The following is an 18,223-nucleotide window of genomic DNA, read 5'->3' on the forward strand; positions in this document are numbered from 1 at the left end:
CAAAATGGAACAATTACTTTGCAAGACAGTTTGGAAGTTTCTTACAAAACTTCATTATCACACGATACAGAAATCATGCTTCTTGATTTTTATGCAAAGGAGTTGAAAACATATCCAGACAAAAATCTGAACATGGATGTTTATAGCAGCATTATTCATAACTGCCAAAATTTGAAAGCCACCAAGATATTCTTCAGTAGGTAACCAGATAAACTATGGTATATCCAGACAATGAAATATTATTCAGTGCTAAAAAGAAATGAGCTGTCAAGCCATAAAAAGACATGGAGGAAACTTAAATGCATATTACTAAGTGAAAGAAGCCAATCTGAAAAGGCTACACACTGATGGTTCCAACTATATAACATTCTAGAAAGGCAAAATGATGGCAACAGTAAGAAAATCCGTGGTTGCCAGGGGCTGGGGGTGGGAAGCAGAGGGATAAATAGAGCACAGAAGATTTTAGGGCAGTGAAAGTACTCTGTATGATACTATAAAGGTAGATACATGTCATTATACATTTGTGAAAACCTGTAGAATATACAACACCAAGAGCGAATCCTAAAGCTTGGACTTCGGGTGATAATGATGTGTCAGTACAGGTTCATTGATCGCAATAAATGTACCACACTGGTAAAAGATGCTGAAAGTGGTGAAGGCTATGTGTGTGGGTGCAGGAAATATATGGGAACTCTGTACTTTTTGCTCAATTTTGCTGTGAGTCTAAAACTACTCTAATAAATAAAGGCTTTTTTGTTTTTTTTTTTTGCGGTACGCGGGCCTCTCACTGTTGTGGCCTCTCCCGCTGCAGAGCACAGGCTCCGGACGCGCAGGCTCAGCGGCCATGGCTCACGGGCCTAGCCGCTCCACGGCATGTGGGATCTTCCTGGACCTGGGCACGAACCCATGTCCCCTACATCGGCAGGCGGACTCTCAACCACTGTGCCACCAGGGAAGCCCTATAAAGACTATTTTTAAAAAATGAATATTAAGAGCTAATAAGAAATCCTCAGAAACATCCTAAATATCATTCTCCAATGTAGGCTGGCACTAAAACCAAAGCAGTCATATTCAGAGGGTCCTTGAACTTCTCATCCTTAAGAAAACCAGCTAGTACTGCAGAGGTGATCAAATGTACTGATCATTTTGGCAATTTACTTAATTGATAAACCATTATTACATCTACTTGATAGTCCCCAAATCAATATATAATTAATTCTAGAAATGCTAGGCATATGCTATCTACCCCCTTTGTACTATCTCCCTTCATTAAAAGGAAATTCAAAATAAAATAAAAAAAAAAAAGACCGGAACAACTGAAAAATAACAGCCCAGCTATGAAAAGAGATCTTTAATTTTAGTGTTGATTCAGCAAAGATTAAACAGGCTCTTCCAATATCTATACCTTGGCTGGTGGAGTTCTTTAGGTTTTGGACAAGAAAGCATTTAATATCTTTTAAAATCTAGATGATTGTATTCAAACTATAACAGGACATGTTCACCCAGTTGTTATAAAATCTTCTCTTTGTTTTTTGTTTATTTGTTTTGGCTTTTGAGCTATTGGGAATATTTGTACCAATGGCTGTGTCAAAATGTCAAATCATTCCATTTTACCACATAACAACTGCAACAAATATCCGTGATCCTTGCCTTATCTCTTCCCCGACTCCCCATTGACTATTGTGATCCACACAAAGCTAAAAGCTGCCTTGTTAAGGTGTAGAAGTACTCGCTTGTACTACAAAGTAATATACAAAACAAAAATTTCTCAGTAATTCTACCCTACTTCATCACTGATCCCTTCCTGAAAGATAGAATGTTGGCAATGGGATAAGCCTCAGGAATGGAGTGAGAACATCATTTTCTACAGGTTACTTAATAATAAGATTTTAAAAGATTAAATTTTAATTATTAAAGCCATGTAAAAATGTTCCCAAATCACAATTTCCATGTTGAGAAGCCTGGTGCTCTAATCAGACTTAACACAGAATTTGGTATTTCTACCATCTCAGTTTGTTCTCTGTTCAACTGATAATATTTTTGAGGTATTTAAAAGAAATGAAATAACTTTTAATTATTGCATATTTTAAAATATGCAACTTTTGTGTTGCATATTTTATTACGTATATGGCATTAATTCTTGCTCTGAATTGAAAGCTACCATTCTATCACTCAGTGCCTTAAGCAGAGACTACCATTAGCATCTTGAGTGAGAAAATCAGACAATACATTCATGTCCTTTCCTAATCCACTTCTGCCAGAGGAGGTTCCAGCTCTCTTACCTTTGGGTTCTTGTGATTCATCATCACTATCCGAGCTATCATTACTCACAATATGCTTTGCTGTAATATTTTCTGCAGAAAGAAAACAAAACAATTGAAGAATCTCAGGTGTCAAGACTCAAGATGAAATTTACTGTAAGGAAGTAATTGTAGCAAAACCACAGTGACGTCTATTAGATTTACTTGTATAAATCTAGATCAATTTAGTAAATCGAAATGTCTTAGCTTTACTAGTATTTTCAAATTTCTCATTTGAAAGCAAAATTTCTCAGGGTATGAAAAATTAGTTTAGAATTATTCATACATGATTTTAAAGGGGAGAATTTTTATTTGTTTATCTTAATTCTGACAGAAAGAATAACTTGATTATATAATTCTTATTATATCAAAAATTTTTTTCTTCAGTTAAATATGTTGAAATGATGTTTATGAAGGTCAGTACAGGGTAAAGCCAAAATTTACAAGGGGGCCACAAAATTGTTTCATCAAAATGAATGAAGCTACTAATATATCTTTTGATTTTAATAATACTGAATATTGTCTATTGAAATGTCTGTTTTGGTATCAGTTTGTGCTTCCTCAGAACATATTAAGAGAGCAGTTATAAAAACTAAAATAGAAACCATAAATCTGTAAAACATAACTTATCTTTTATCTTATGTATAGCATAACTTATCTTTTTTCAAGTAAAAAGTACCCAAATTATGGAGCACGCAAACCATTTTATAATCAACATTTGTAGAAAAATCAAAAATGTTTTTGGACATGTACATGAAATCCTTATCTGTAGAGTGACTTTTTTTCCTTCTGTTAGTCAATAGAATTTTTTTTTTTTAATCCTAAGAAACTGACTCCAAATTTATAACTTTCAGTAATAGAGAGCCATTTGGGCTTTTAAACTGAGAGAAATATAGGTATAACATTTGGTTTCCCCATATTATGCTCCAATTTACCTTAAAGTGTGTCTTTGAAAGAGAGGAAAACAAAACAAACACCACCTTTGAACACCACTTTAAGAGGTAGACTTTAGTCAGCCAGTGGATGAAAGGGTCACCAGGAGTCCTCAGATTCCCCTCAGTCATCACTCTCGTCTCATTTCTGGAAACCCTTACCTAATCTGAGGTAACACGCATCCTGCTGGCCGGTGGTTCTCAAGGACACAATATTCCCCTTAAGTCTGACACACAGAGAAAGTAAATAAGCTGCCAAACCACTGGTCTCAAAGGGGATGTCTCACAACAAAGAATATTCAAGTATATTGAGTATAAACATTCTCCTTTTCCTTGGCCGTCAGCCATTGTCTCATCCACCTTCAGATGTGTTATTTCAGTCCTATTCTCTTCCTGCCTTAGAAGGAAAAAGCAGCAAACCCTGGATTTATCTGGATTATTTAACACAGAAGAACACAGAGAAGCAAGCCTCATAAGAGGTGGTACTTCTGTTCTTTTTCTCTTCTTTTTTTCTGAACTCTTCACATCTGAGAGAAGAGTTAGTTATTCCCACAGTTAGAGTTGAGAACAGGTTATTCATCTGGGATGTAATGTTCATTAAAATAAATCAAGTCAGAGCTTTTCAGCATTATGCACTTTGCCTTTCAGTTACCCTTAAGAGCATGTGGCTCTGTAGTTAAGGTCAGAGAACACTCAAAAGTTCCACCAACCTTGGCTGCTTATTCACTGAGTGATGCTCGGAGGACAGGAGCAAGTTCAAGGACAAAGTGCCTTTTTGGTTGTTTTTATTTTTATATTAAAATCTTTGGCTCTATTGCAATCATAAGATCACTTCTCCATTATTTACTAAGAACCACCCCCAAATATTAAGGACTATAGCAAGTTACTGCACTTAATATAAATATCACATATCTAAAGTCAATTCTCACAGGAAGAGTGATCATACTACTTATAAGCCAATTTGTAGTACATTAATTAAAGTACAATTGTATTTTTGTTTTGCATATAAAGCTTAAGTAAATAAACTGTCTGCAATAACTAAGGATGGCTTGTCAGAAAAATCCTATGGTAAGTTTTTTACATGCAAGTATTCTTCAGATAAATTGATTGTTGAGAAAGTCATTTATGCTGTTCCGTTAACTCGCCCTCAAATAAATGTGTGATACTTCACACACAGAGAAGACGTAGCAGGTAGGTAGTGTGCTGATAATCTACAGGACCCTTCTCCCCAGCCTCAGCTAGGCTGGCCCCAAATTCAAATTTAGCATCTCCCTGCTCCATCCCCCCACCAGTCAAAATAACCATAACAAATTTAGTGTTGATTGAGCTACAGATGGCAAGACATTTAGGAGATACTGAATGCATGTTTTGTTTCATTTACTTTAAATCAAATTTATTCATTAAAGAAAACATATGTTTCTATGGTATAAATATTATAACAAATGAATACTGCTGGTCCTCAATTGAGTTCGTCTACTTTTTCAAGTTTTGTAAATATTATTTTTAATTTATTGTGGGCTAGTGAGTTAGATTTAAAGAAAATCATTGGTGATAATTTATTAGATGTGATTTGAAACACTTTTTCCATCTTTTTTGGTATGAATAAGCTGTGAGAAGTATTTAAGAGGTAAATGAACTGACAAGCGTGAATTTAAGGGTTATACTGCGTTAAACTGTTGTTGAATCTAATCTTCAAAAAGCTACCCTTATTGATAAAAGGAGTACAGATCTTCCTCAAATTACAATGGGGTTATGTCCCAATAAACCCACTGTAAACTGAAAATTCTGTAAGATGCACATGCATTGAATACATCTAATCTACTGAACACCACAGCTTAGCCTAGCCTACTTTAGAACAATTACAGTCTTTATGATGATTTAATTTTCTCTCAACATATGTGTTAATGAAATTTACCAATATAGTGTAATTATTATCAATGTAAGCATGTTTTTACAATACCTAGTTCTTCTTCCATTGTGGAACCTTTACTTTGAGAGCCAGAAACTCCCAAGACTCTGTTGAACAATATAGAAAAGGCACTCCCCCAGACACCTAAAATAAACCAAAAACAGTATAACTTAGAATGCACAAGGATTTAAAACAGTCAAACAAACTCATGGTAGATTTTTATCACTTACCCATTAAGAAATGCAAGGGATTTTCTTCATACTTCTTTACAACTGTTCCCATAAAAAATTTACTTCCAAATAAGTCAGGAGCCATAAAAGTACCATATTTAGCCATGCCAATCTCATATGGACTAAATTCAACCCAATCTGAAATCATTTTAAAAAATGCAATCCATTAATAGGGAAATACTACAGAGATGTGCACAAAGATTACTTCAACTTTGTCATGATTATTCTCATTCATTTATTTAAAATATTTTTAAAAAATTAACCAAATGCCTATTATGCATATGGCATTGTATAGGAGAAGTTGGGAGGGGAAAGCTTACCGATGAATAAAATGAGAACACAAAGGATCCCTTAAGTTGCACAAATTGAATATCTTTTCACATTTAAAAACTCAGACATCTTTTATAAAGTCCATCTTAATTCTAAAGAAGGGAAAACTTTAGACTCAGTTTTAAAAATGCTGGCTCAGATGTTTAAAATCTGTGCAATTTGGGGTAGATTACTTGTATTCTCTGTGTTTTAGTTCCTTAATCTGTAAAATGTGAATAAAATCAGTAGATAGTCTGTAGAATTGTTGTGAAGATCTAACGAGTTAAGAAACTTAAAGAACTTAGAAGAGGACATAGCACATTCTAATCACTCAATAAACAGTAGCCACTATTATATTTCATGTATTCCTGTGGCTATAACTATGCCTAATAATCATCTGAATCTTAATCTATCCAAAAAAGAATTCCTGGTTTTTGACTCCATTTCCTTGCCATTCTCTGTCTTCCCCTGTTTGGTAAATGGTACTACTTTTCATATATTCATACCACTATCCATACGTTAGAATTATTCTTCATGGTCCTCTTTCTCTTATACCTCAAATACAAAAAATCAAGTTCTGTAGGCTCTATCATCAGATGTGGTTAGAAACGGGCTACTTATCCATTTGTTCACCATGACCATACTGGTACAAGCTGCCATACTCTCTCCTGGATCTCCACAATAGCCTCTTAAAACTTTCTCTATTCCCCTACTATCTTGTTGATACCCTGTAGCCAGATGGATTTTTAAAAATATAAATCACACCACACCAGTGCCAGATGAAAGCTTTCCAATGGCTTCCCATTACACTGAAAATAAAAACATGGCCAAGAAGCCCTCATGATGGTCTGGCTCATGCTCCTTGTCTGACTACATGTCTTAACCAATCTCCTATCACATTTTGTCTTACTTATTCCACTTCAGCCACACACCTTCTTAATGTTCCTCCAAGAGATCAAGCTCATTCCTGTCTCACAGCCCTTATGCTTGCTATTCCCTTCTGTAACCATAAGGCTTGCTCCTTCCTAACTTTAGTTCAAAGTCTTTGTTGACCATCTTCTATGGAGTCCCACTACCATGCACCCCTGCCTAACCCCAAACTCTCTGTCTGCCTTTATTTTTTTTCAGTTTTTCCTTTTCTAAAATTATTGCATGTCTATAACCCTTTATCCAACAATCCAAAATCCAAATAACTCCAAAATCCACACTTTTTTTTGCTATTCGTTTGGTAGTAAAAGCCGACCTGAACTCATTTTGCAGAAAAACCAGTCTTGAAAAGATGTGAGGCTTAATCTTTAGATATCCCATGGAGTGTGAATATAAATACATTCCATTGGAGAAATCACTCTACTTGATTGTAAGACCCCAATGGGGGTATTATGTAATATGTAGTATATTTCTTAACTTCAAAATCTAAAATATTCTGAATTTTAAAACATCTGTCCTCAAAGTTTTGGAAAAGGAATTGTGGATATGCATATATTTATTATTTACTCAATAGTATAGGTTAGAACATTCTACTTTTGTGAAACAAGTTATAAAATCACAATTGTGATGAGAAGACATTATAATTCATGTCACATCAAAGCCAAATGGTGCATATACCCTTCATGACAAAGTGGCGTGTTTTATAATGACTTACATGGAGTTGGTGAGACATGACTAGCAATGAATCAGAGGCCATGAGGAAAATTTCTATATCACTGTGAGTAATTTCTTATCTCTGAATTTCACACCCCTCTCCAGGGTACTAAAGGGTAAAGACCTCCTGGTTCCTACTCCTTTAGCAATCTCTTCTTGATTAATGTTGAGGTTTGTGTACACAGTAATGAGAGACATTCTCAAGAGGCAGATTTGCTCTCTAATCCTCACTGAAGAACTCACTATGGTACTTTGACTACTATTTCTCTGCTGCTGATTCCTACATTTCAAACTTGACCCTCCCTCCGGAGCCTCCATCTACTCATTTCCATCTTCCTGTTGTGCACTTACGTCTGAGTATGCTGTCATCACATCCTGCTCCACTTGCCTGGAAAGGAGCTCATCACCTTGCTTCCCAGTCAAGCTTACCTGCTTCTGTAAATCACGCTATTACTGCCCAGAAAAAAAATTTTTCTTAACTGAAATCACTCTTAAACCCACTCACATCAAATCCATCCATCGCACATTTCATTGGTAACCTTTAAGCTTTTCACATTCATCTTCTCCTCTCTTTCCTTATCAGTTTCTCTCTAGTTCCAGGACCTTATTTAAAGAAACACAGTAATATCACTGCTTCCAGTTTCTTTCTTACCAATCTACCCATATGAATCACCGAAATACTTTTTTTCAAAAACACTATTTAAATAATTTTATTGCCTTACCAAAAATCATTAAGTATTTCCCATTATCATAACTGAATAGAAACATTTCTGTCTGGAATTCAAAGCTTTCTATAACTTGGCACTAATGGTTTTCCCAAATACACCACTACTCTTCACCAGTTCACGCATGAGACCAAGGCTAATGTCTCTTTACTGCTCCCCAAAATGTACCTTTGGCTTACCTTCTGAACATTTCCTTACACTGTTCACACAAAGTTGACTTTTCACCCCCAACTGATAGATCTTTCCAAGTTTAACTTAAATCTGAGTTCCATCACCCTCATGAAGTCCTTCTTATGACTATACTAAATCTCTAATATCTTACAATTTATGTCAGTTCTATATACTCTAACAGATAGGAGTATTCTATGTGTATGGCTTACTAATGTTTCATGTTTTATTTTTGTCTTGTTAATGAGACTATAGACTTCTTGAGGAAGTACTATATTTTTACTTCTATAGCATCTGTTAAAGAACTTAACATGATGTTAAGTCTAGAAATTGTGCTCAGTAAATGCAATTTACTGACCAATGGAAACTTTAAAATGAAAGTTTGAAATCCTACTAGAAATGTAGTGAAGTGGAGGAGCCAAAAATATGTAACCATTTAAACAACTAATATTTATGTGTTTAAAGCCTTCAAAAGGGGAAAGTGTTTAAAACTTTTCTAAGAGGGAAGAAAAACATTCTCTGGTATTGTTGAAGTAAAGCTGATAAAACTTCTGTAAGGTAGTTTGGATCTTTGACTGTTTATAATATAATTCAAATAATATTTTAACTTTTTTTCTTGAATGTCCATTTTAATCTAAGCAAATTTAAAGGCATAAAGTATAGACATGTCTCCTTTTTTTTTTTCCCCAATAACTCAAGCTACTCAAACACTCATAACATGCCCCTTTGAATGTCTTATCTGGGTACAAGATCAACATAACTAACGTTTGATGGTTTTGTCCAACTCTGTTGGAAGAAACAGCTTGAACCTCCTCATCACAGAAACTTAACAATGAAGGTTAATGGGGTTTCTCTCATGTCAGTAACAATATTGAAATTAGGCAGTTGGCCCAAATCAGACACATCCAAGTTGAAAGACTACTAACTGCACATAAAACAGCCATTTCTCACTCTAGATGAATCTAAAATATTCACTCGCTGGAAATATTATTTATTCTTTAATTATTGTAGTCAGATTTTCTCTTGAGAATGGCTGCTGACTAAAACTTCAGAATAAAAAGAGACAACTGTGAAAATGCCATTAACAACCGTAACAGTAACAATAAAACTATTATATTTTTATGTCCCTTTATCATAGTCAGTATTATCCCTATCTCATGCAATTGGCTTAATAGCTCTGTAAGATAAATCTGATGTTTATTAATACCCTTCTTTTTAATAATGAGGAAAATAAGAATCAGAGAGATTAAATGACCCATCCAAGGTATTTCAGCTTAGAAGTACGACAAGGCTTCCAAATTAGTTTAATGCTTGTTTAACTAAATCATAATGCTTCTGGGGTAAAAGAAGCCTTGTTTGGCTATGCACAAATTTGACTGGCGTGCTAGTGGTATTTACCAACCAATTTCCAAGCATTCCAAGACCTCATAAGACAATAGCTATGGGAAAGCAAAAATAAAACAAAACAAAACCAACACTAACAAAAAAACAATTTATCATGGCCCTTACTTTTCTTAACTCTCCCTATGAACTCCATCACAAAGTGTGGTTCCTCATTGCTGCTGAGTACGCCATGGTTATCCGACACTCTTACTGCATGCCTGAAACCCCCATCCAAGAATTAAATTTGCCTTTCATATACAAATTCTATTCATCTTCAGATCTTTGACTCTTCTCATACAGCTTTCATAGAACACTCCACATTGTTAAGATTTACTGAAACTTGATTTGGGCCTGCAATTGTTTTAAGTACTTTACATACTTTATCTCATTTATTTAGCAAAATACTATAAGGAGAGTCTCATCCTCATTTAACAGGTGAGAAAACTGAGGCTAAAAGGTGTCACACAACTTGGTCAAGGAAACAGTGCATAGTAACATTCTGTTCTCTCTTGTGCTTTAACTTCTTTAATAACTATTGCAAATTTCTCAAACATATTATCAGGTCTTATAGAAAAAGGGCGATATACTGTGGAGGGAAGGGGAGTTCATGCTCAGCACCTGGCATACTACCTTCTACATCATCAGTAATCAGAGAAGCCAATATTTTTATAAAAAGAACAAAGTATTTCAAAACCAATTCTCAGCTCTGCTACTTACTTTCTATGTGGAAATGGGCAAATCACTGAACCTTTCTGAGGTTTTATTTTTTTTTTTTCCTGTGAAGCAGAGCTAAAAATACCTCCTTCCCTCCCTGGGTTGTAGTAAATATTGAATAAGACAATAAATATGATAAGTGCTTTCTGAAGCATGAGAAACATTTTAGTCAAGATAATTGATAAACACTTGTTGAATGAATGAATTCCAGGTACACTGCTTTTATAAACTATTCAAAATTCTAGCTTGACAGTAGTCAGTTGAAGAAAAAGTGAGACTTGGTAAAACTGCACAAGAATTCTAGATATAAATCTGGTAATTACATGCCATTCACAATGATTTTTTAAGCTCATGGTGTGACTGATGTCACTGAGATACTTTTCCTAAAAATACAATGAACCCTACTAGCCACAGTCAGAAATTCTATCACACTGCAGACTAGGACTGGCAGTGGCCTGGAGAAGTACGAAGTCACATCCTTTTAGAGCACCCAACAAGAAACAGAGCTACAGAAGAAACAAATGTTTACGTCTGAGATTTAACAAAATGAGGCATTTTTTTCACCAGCTGCCACAAGTACAGGCTAGTACTTTTAAGGTGCTGAATTATAAAAATTAGAATAGTGTTTTGAATGATAAACAGATATCATGTTACCCAATTTAATGAACAGATAAATAGCAAACAAAAATATATGCCTTGCCTAAAAGCCCTAGACATAGTATTTTGTTAAAAATCCTTGAGAAATGAATAATTAAAATTGAATATTGATTATATTCGTGATTTACTTTTATATCGTCTTTCCCACTAATTTGAATGAAGATATACTAGTAACTAGTTTCATAGGATAGTCTCTACAATCAGAAAATCATCTAGCTTAAAAAATTCTTATATTTTCAAAAGTTTTTATGTTACAGAAAATATATTAAAATAAGCAACTAAAATTGCTTATGAACTTCCTCTAGAGAAAATCATTAGGAACCACAGTTCAAAGTTTCCAGGAAATGTTTTGCAAGAGGAAATTCCATACCTGCAAACATCAGCTCTGAGACATCGGGTTTGACATGGAGACAGGTGAAAAGAGGCAAAGGGCACTGTCCAGTATTGACTTTTTCCTTCAAACTACTCAAGGTAGTGTTCATTCTCTGTCCACAGAAGAAAGAAAAGGTTTTACATATACAAACAGATACAGATTTAAAAAAACTATGTAAAATAGTACTTCCAATCAAGACACAAAATTTTTGTAATAAAAATAGTCTTACTAAAATAGTCTTATGACTATTTTCAGGACCTCTGATCCTGAAAAACAGCAAAAAGTAAGCTCTATGGAGGTAATTACCTTCATTCTAAAAAGAGCCATACGTCTCAGGACTATATCGACGTTTGGTAGCTAGGGAGCCCAGAAGGAATTGAGCCCCCAGATTCCCTGGCACAAACTCTACCCGCCCTGTTTCATGTTCAGATAAAATGTTGCTCTGTTGTCATGTGTCGAATGGGTTTCTTCCATGTGATTCACTCCTTTTTTTTCTGACTCTCTCCAGGAAAGCTCCATTCTTCTTCTGCTATTTAAATATTACTTCTATTCACCTCTTTATCTAAAAGAGATTGCTATTTGGGCAGAATGGGCAGTTAAGGGTTAAAATGTGTATTTTTCCAAAGAAAAGGAATAAAAAAGTATTTCCCTATACATCAAAACTGACACGTAGGGAGTTCCCTGGCAGTCCAGCGTTTAGGACGCTGCGCTCTCACTGCCGAGGGCTCGCGTTCAATCCCTGGTCGTGGAACTAAGATCCCGCAAGTCGCGCGCTGTGGCCAAAAAAACCAAAAACCAAAAACAACAACAAAACTGACACATAGTTAGAATAAATTAGTAAGCTGGTAAGAACTAATGTAATGTAGGATGAAACGTATTATAGAAGAGTTACGTCTGGCAGGGAGTATGTACTCAGTACATGTTGATAGGATAAGGTGAGTCAATTGACTTTTACAAAATGCATCGTATTTTGTTTTATTTAAAACATTACGATATACATCGTTTTCTTGTATTAAAAGGATTGTAGACTGAGCCAAGGCTTACATTGTGAATTAGTGTTTCTCCTATTAACATCCCAAAGATATCAGTAAAGGTGACAGGTTGTCCAGAGCTTTTCTTCTTCCATAAAGACTCAATGTATCTTTTAATTTTCTGTGGTGTGAGAAGTAAAAGAGGGTTGTGGCTAACACTTTTCATTAGTTCTTCATTAATCTCCTCTGGTCCTTTCTCTGGAAAATCAGGGTGAGAATATAAAGTTGACATGTACCTGTAAAGAAGACAAAAGACAATCAGTAACGATAAAGGGCATCACACAGTAAGTAGTCTCCAAAGAAAGCAGTCATCTTTGTCATCAGAAAATGAAAGAATAATAGAAATAGTTGGTTAACTAATTTTCTGATTGAAGACATTAACTCATTTAAGGAAAGGATGCAACAATCAGAATACAGCTGGTCTACAACGGAAGTAAAGGAGAGGCCTCAGAGGAAACACTGGACTTCTGCACAGTCCAGAGGAGAGGATGCCCTATTGGGCCAACTCTTCACTGTCTAGTCTCCAGGAATGGGTATCCCTAACAGACCATGAGAGACTGATGACACAACACACTGAGAGCCATGTAAATAAATTGACTTGCTGGATATAATACTAGCCAAGCAATCTGATAATTTGACTTTCCATTATGATTATCTATAGGTAGAAAATGTGCTGTCCAAACAATTGTGAATGCCTAATTCTCCTGACAATTGTGTGTGTGTGTCCATTGGCCTAGATAGAATCCCAAGCTTTGCCAACTGTAGGTCTCAGAATTTCTGAGCATACAGATCTAATGGTGAAATCATGGAGAGGAGTAGGTCTGAAAGATAAATGCTTTCTTGTGAAGATTCTTGGCCAACAGCCATTTGGCCGCCTCTAGTGATGCTGGAAATCACCATATGCCTTGGTATGTGATATTTAGACGGTAAACATTAAGTTATGATCCTCCTGGGAACCAATATCTCTAATATTGTAGCTCTCAAACTAAATATTAATTATTAGTTTACTTATCTGTCTCCCCTAATTAGTTGTGACCATCTGCAGGGAAAACTTTGCTTATTTATCTTTTTTAGTCTCAATGATTAGCAAATTCCTAGTATACGACAAGCACAGTATATTGAACTGTTGAACTGAGAGCACAAAATAATGAAAGAAATACTCTACAACTTCACCCAACCAAAGAGAATGTAGCACATATTTAAATCTCCTGTCTTCTTGACATTCATATCAAAATACCACCATAGTGATTTATCTTCCCTTCATGGAGGGGAGAAAACTAACTGTTATTGAGTCTTGGTATGTTCTAGGCCTGTGCTGGCTAATTGCTCATAAGTTGTTGTCTTGAAGACTTGTGATAGCTTTCAATTCTTCTATTTTAAAGATAAGCAGAGGATTGATGAATTTAAATAACATGTTCATGGAAGCAACCTAAGTGTCCATCAACAGATGAATGGATAAAGAAGATGTGGCACATATATACAATGGAATATTACTCAGCCATAAAAAGAAATGAAATTGAGTTATTTGTAGTGAGGTGGATGGACCTAGAGTCTGTCATACAGAGTGAAGTAAGTCAGAAAGAGAAAAACAAATACTGTATGCTAACACATATATATGGAATCTAAGAAAAAAAAAAAGGTCATGAAGAACCTAGGGGCAAGACGGGAATGAAGACACAGACGTACTAGAGAATGGACTTGAGGATATGAGGAGGTGGAAGGGTAAGCTGGGACGAAGTGAGAGACTGGCATGGACATATATACACTACCAAATGTAAGATAGATAGCTACTGGGAGGCAGCCACATAGCACAGGGAGATCAGCTCAGTGCTTTGTGACCACCTAGAGGGGTGGGATAGGGAGGGTGGGAGGGAGGGAGATGCAAGAGGGAAGAGATATGGGAACATATGTATATGTATAACTGATTCACTTTGTTATAAAGCAAGACTAACACACCATTGTAAAGCAATTATACTCCAATAAAGATGTTAAAAAAAAAACTATCACAGAAAAAAAAAATAACATGTTTACAGTTCCCCAATTATAATAGAACTCGAATTTAAAATCTGTCCTCTCCCCTGATAGCCTTTATTTTTTAAAAATCTTTAAAGTAAGATTTCAGTTCTTAGAGATCAAACTACTCCCACTACACATTAAATTAGAATTACTTGTTGGATTCAGACTTCTTTAGAGACAAACTGAGAATAATTAAAACTTAACGAATGAAGAGTGATGACAGACCTAAAATGGAACACATGCTCTGCAAAAAAAAAGTAAACATTCTTAAAAGATCTTTATTATATAAACTGGATTCTTAACATTTCTCACAACATGAGATAATGATAAATCAGATAGACTTATTCTGAACTCAAGCCTGGTATAATCACCAATATCTATTAAAATTACAGCTGAGATTGCTAGAAAGATGCAGAGTCCATCCATTCCTATAGTTATTCCAAGGTCTACCACACGATTCATCTAGATGAACAAAGATCTGATTCTGGACCTCATCATGCTTTTCAATAAATGCACACATTGGTGTAATGATATTGGTTTACATTTAAGGATACAATAAAAATGGGAAAATAAAACTTCTTTTTGAGTCTCTAAGTAATCAATTCTGGAACTATTCAGGATATATTTCATTCTTTATGAGAACATTAAGAAATTCTTTACTGGTCTTAGTATCAAGAATAATTTCTATATCCATGGATCATTGGCTGGCCCTTAACTTATTAAAAATGTGCATTATATAACTGTGCATAGTTTGGATTTTGCCTTGAATTCTAGAAACCTGAAACCAAAGTCTGTGTCTCATGCCTCCCAAAGCTACAGGTTATAGAATGAACTTTTAATCTAGTTTCTAGTTTTATACATATATATATTACACACACACAAACATATACTTTTTTCCACTTCGATCTTTATTGTATGCAATCCAGTTTTACTTTATTATTAAGATACATCAAATCATTTCCTTAATGAAGCAGCATAAAAATAAGGAAAAGAATCAAACAAACAATGTCAGCAGAAATCAATTTAGCCACAGAATTTTTTTTTTTAGGGTAGGTAAAGAGGAAATGATATGATCATTCTGCTATTGGAAGTTGTCATTTCTAACTGTTCAGCAGAATGATGTAATTACTCACATCTCATTCACGTTATTTAAGACTTCTCTTCTCCATCTATATTTAGTTGGTCTTTAAAATGAATCAACGTATGATTCTAACAAGTACCTCAGCCTCACGGATTTCCTCCAGCAGGATCTGGAGGCTCCTCTTTTCTCTTCCTTTCCTCCCAATGTTTGCCATTGGATCAAGACTCAGAAAATCCTTCCTCTGAGGTTCAGAGATTGCTCAAAACCTAGGAATCTGTGCCACAGTTTCAGAGGCAGATCATTTTAAGAGGTCAAGTGTATATGCATGTCAGTCCAATTCTTTCTTTTCTGCTCCATGTAGAACGGTTGCAGTCCATTTCTGCTCTAAAGGTTGAAGTAAACTCATTCACTTGGGGAGTCTCTCTCTCCCCCTTTCTCTTTTTCTTTCTCTCCCATGAAACCATTGGCTCGAGTATACAAGCCCTATGGAAAGACAGAAGGACCTAGAATACCTCAACCATTTGCATTGGGGCTAATGTTCTCTGCTTGTTCAGCATTTATGAGCCCATTTTCCTTAGAAGTAACAAGTGTAAGTTGGACAGACGTTTCATGACATCATTATGGTGACATCTAAGACTTGGATTTTGGCTTTGGTGACAGCTAAAGATGGAACAGCAGGCAATGGTCAATTTTCCTTAAATTGCTTTTTTTGCTTTTTGTTTGTTTCTTTGTTTCTTTGATTGCACCAAGGCAGAATTCAGCTATCATGAGCTTCTGTGGACATATTACCATCTAAAGCACACAAGCATCAACTCCGTAGTTAAGCCTTAATTTTCATCTCTTCGCCAATAAGTGACTCCCAATTATACCAATCAAGTTTCAAAAACTAAGTGTCTTAGACATAGCAGGGCCTCTATAAATAATTATTGAATGAAAGGGTCTTCAATTTATTTCTCTATAAATCTGAAAATACTCACCTCTAATTTTTCAATATATTTATATGATGGGACACCTCATTCTCTCCATATGAATGCATTTTAGGCTAAGTACAAAGTTTAAAAAAAAAAACTTTAAATTATGCCAGAGAACAAGGAATTCTCGGTTCACTTCCTGTCTCTAAATCACAGAGTCAAAGTTTTAAAATATCAGTGTCTGGCTCCCCAGGACCTTCCTAATCAGAATCTTCAGGGGTAAACATTTAGAATTTCTCTGCTTAAAAAAGTGCCAGAAGTGATTCTCATATGCAATCAAGGTTTGGAATGTCTTAACAAGACCCTCGACCTTGTGAAGCAAATATCCTGAAATCCTAAATAAATTCCTAGATTAATTTTTCCCCAAAGTGCAGTTACTTATGCAAGTCTTCATTTAGTCATTAAACACGTGACAAGTGGGAGAGGTTCGTTAGCACAGTCCTCACCTCAAACAACATATTTTCTCTAACATAATCTTGATCTTTTAGCCTATCATTTCTTACAGGCCAGCTCCTATTAAAATTGGTTTATTTTTCAATGTCCCACTAATTCTTCAGATGTTAAACTGAAAGTTTTCATTCTTGAATTCTTTTTTATAGCTTAATGAATTGGGTCCCATTGCCTATAGACACAGAGCTGCTCTCATTTCTCTTTAGACGGTAATGTCATACAAACACAGCAGTTGAAATCCAATAGCCCTGTGACACCACAAATGAGCAGCTGTGCTGAGGAAGAGAGCTGTGCTCACTGAGCAAAAGAACACAGGATTACTGTCACTAGTTCACTCAGGCCAGTTCTCCTGCTTGGCTAATTCTTACATTTAATGAATAACAACTATCATCCAAAATGAATTTCAGAAATAATTATCATAAAGATAGTAGCAATTATAAGAAAAGCTTTGGGCTTCCCTGGTGGCGCAGTGGTTGAGAGTCCACCTGCCAATGCAGGGGACACGGGTTCATGCCCCAGTCCAGGAAGATCCCACATGCCGCGGAGTAGCTGGGCCCGTGAGCCATGGCTGCTGAGCCTGCGCGTCCGGAGCCTGTGCTCCGCAACGGGAGAGGCCACAACAGTGAGAGGCCCGCGTACAGCAAAAAAAAAAAAAAAAAAAAAAAAGCTTTGTCTTACATAAAATTCTCTTTTGTGATCACAGAAAACTTTACGGGAGGTCCAAGCCTTCTCCAGATATTTCCATATTACCTAATTTGTGCCAGGTAATGGTCATGTATCAGCAGAATATAAAAACTTATACAACAGAAGAGTGTACTTTCTTTTTCCAAGTGTTTCTGACTTCCTTCCTTTGAACTTTCTACCTTCTCACCTATAGTGTTTGAGAGAAAATTGTTAATATGAATCATCCTGACCACCTTTTATTTTGTCTCAGGAAGTGTCTCTTTTCTCCATGGTTAATAGCTTCACTTGTGCTTTTTATCTTGTCCTGTCCTGTCTCTGCCCGAATCTCTTTGTATCCAAGATCCATCTATTTCTTTATCTTCTATCTATCCCTCTACACTATTTCCATCACCTCAGACTTCTACAAAAATGCTCTAGTCTTTTATATTCTGAAAACAAAATAAAACATTTCCTGGGTCCTATATTCCCTGTCTTGAAATAATAGATGCTCCTACTAAGGTTCACATTCCCACCTTTCTTTCTTTCATCTCCTATTCATTTCTTATTTGTAATTTCATGATCAAAAGTGCCCTTCATTTACTTTATCTAGTAATTTTCACTAAAACCATGAAATCTCCAAACCCAGTTCTAAGCGAAGCTTCTCATAGAT

At 35.5% G+C, this 18,223-nt stretch overlaps 1 protein-coding gene across 5 annotated transcripts in view; it reads right to left on the reverse strand.

The window, feature by feature from the left end:
- The window catches only part of PLA2G4A (phospholipase A2 group IVA), a 189,157-nt gene that overhangs the window by 33,112 nt on the left and 137,822 nt on the right, over window positions 1-18,223 (reverse strand). For all 5 annotated transcript variants that reach the window (XM_079928237.1, XM_079928236.1, XM_079928238.1 and 2 more), the window contains 5 exons: window positions 12,386-12,608; window positions 11,339-11,453; window positions 5,372-5,509; window positions 5,193-5,285; window positions 2,283-2,354 (listed from right to left, as the gene is read on the reverse strand). In XM_079928237.1, coding sequence (XP_079784363.1) covers window positions 2,283-2,354; window positions 5,193-5,285; window positions 5,372-5,509; window positions 11,339-11,453; window positions 12,386-12,608 — 641 coding nt within the window. The remainder of the gene's footprint in view (window positions 1-2,282; window positions 2,355-5,192; window positions 5,286-5,371; window positions 5,510-11,338; window positions 11,454-12,385; window positions 12,609-18,223) is intronic.

This window comes from Stenella coeruleoalba (genome assembly GCF_951394435.1).
Source record: "Stenella coeruleoalba genome assembly, chromosome: 1".
NCBI lineage: Eukaryota > Metazoa > Chordata > Mammalia > Artiodactyla > Delphinidae > Stenella > Stenella coeruleoalba.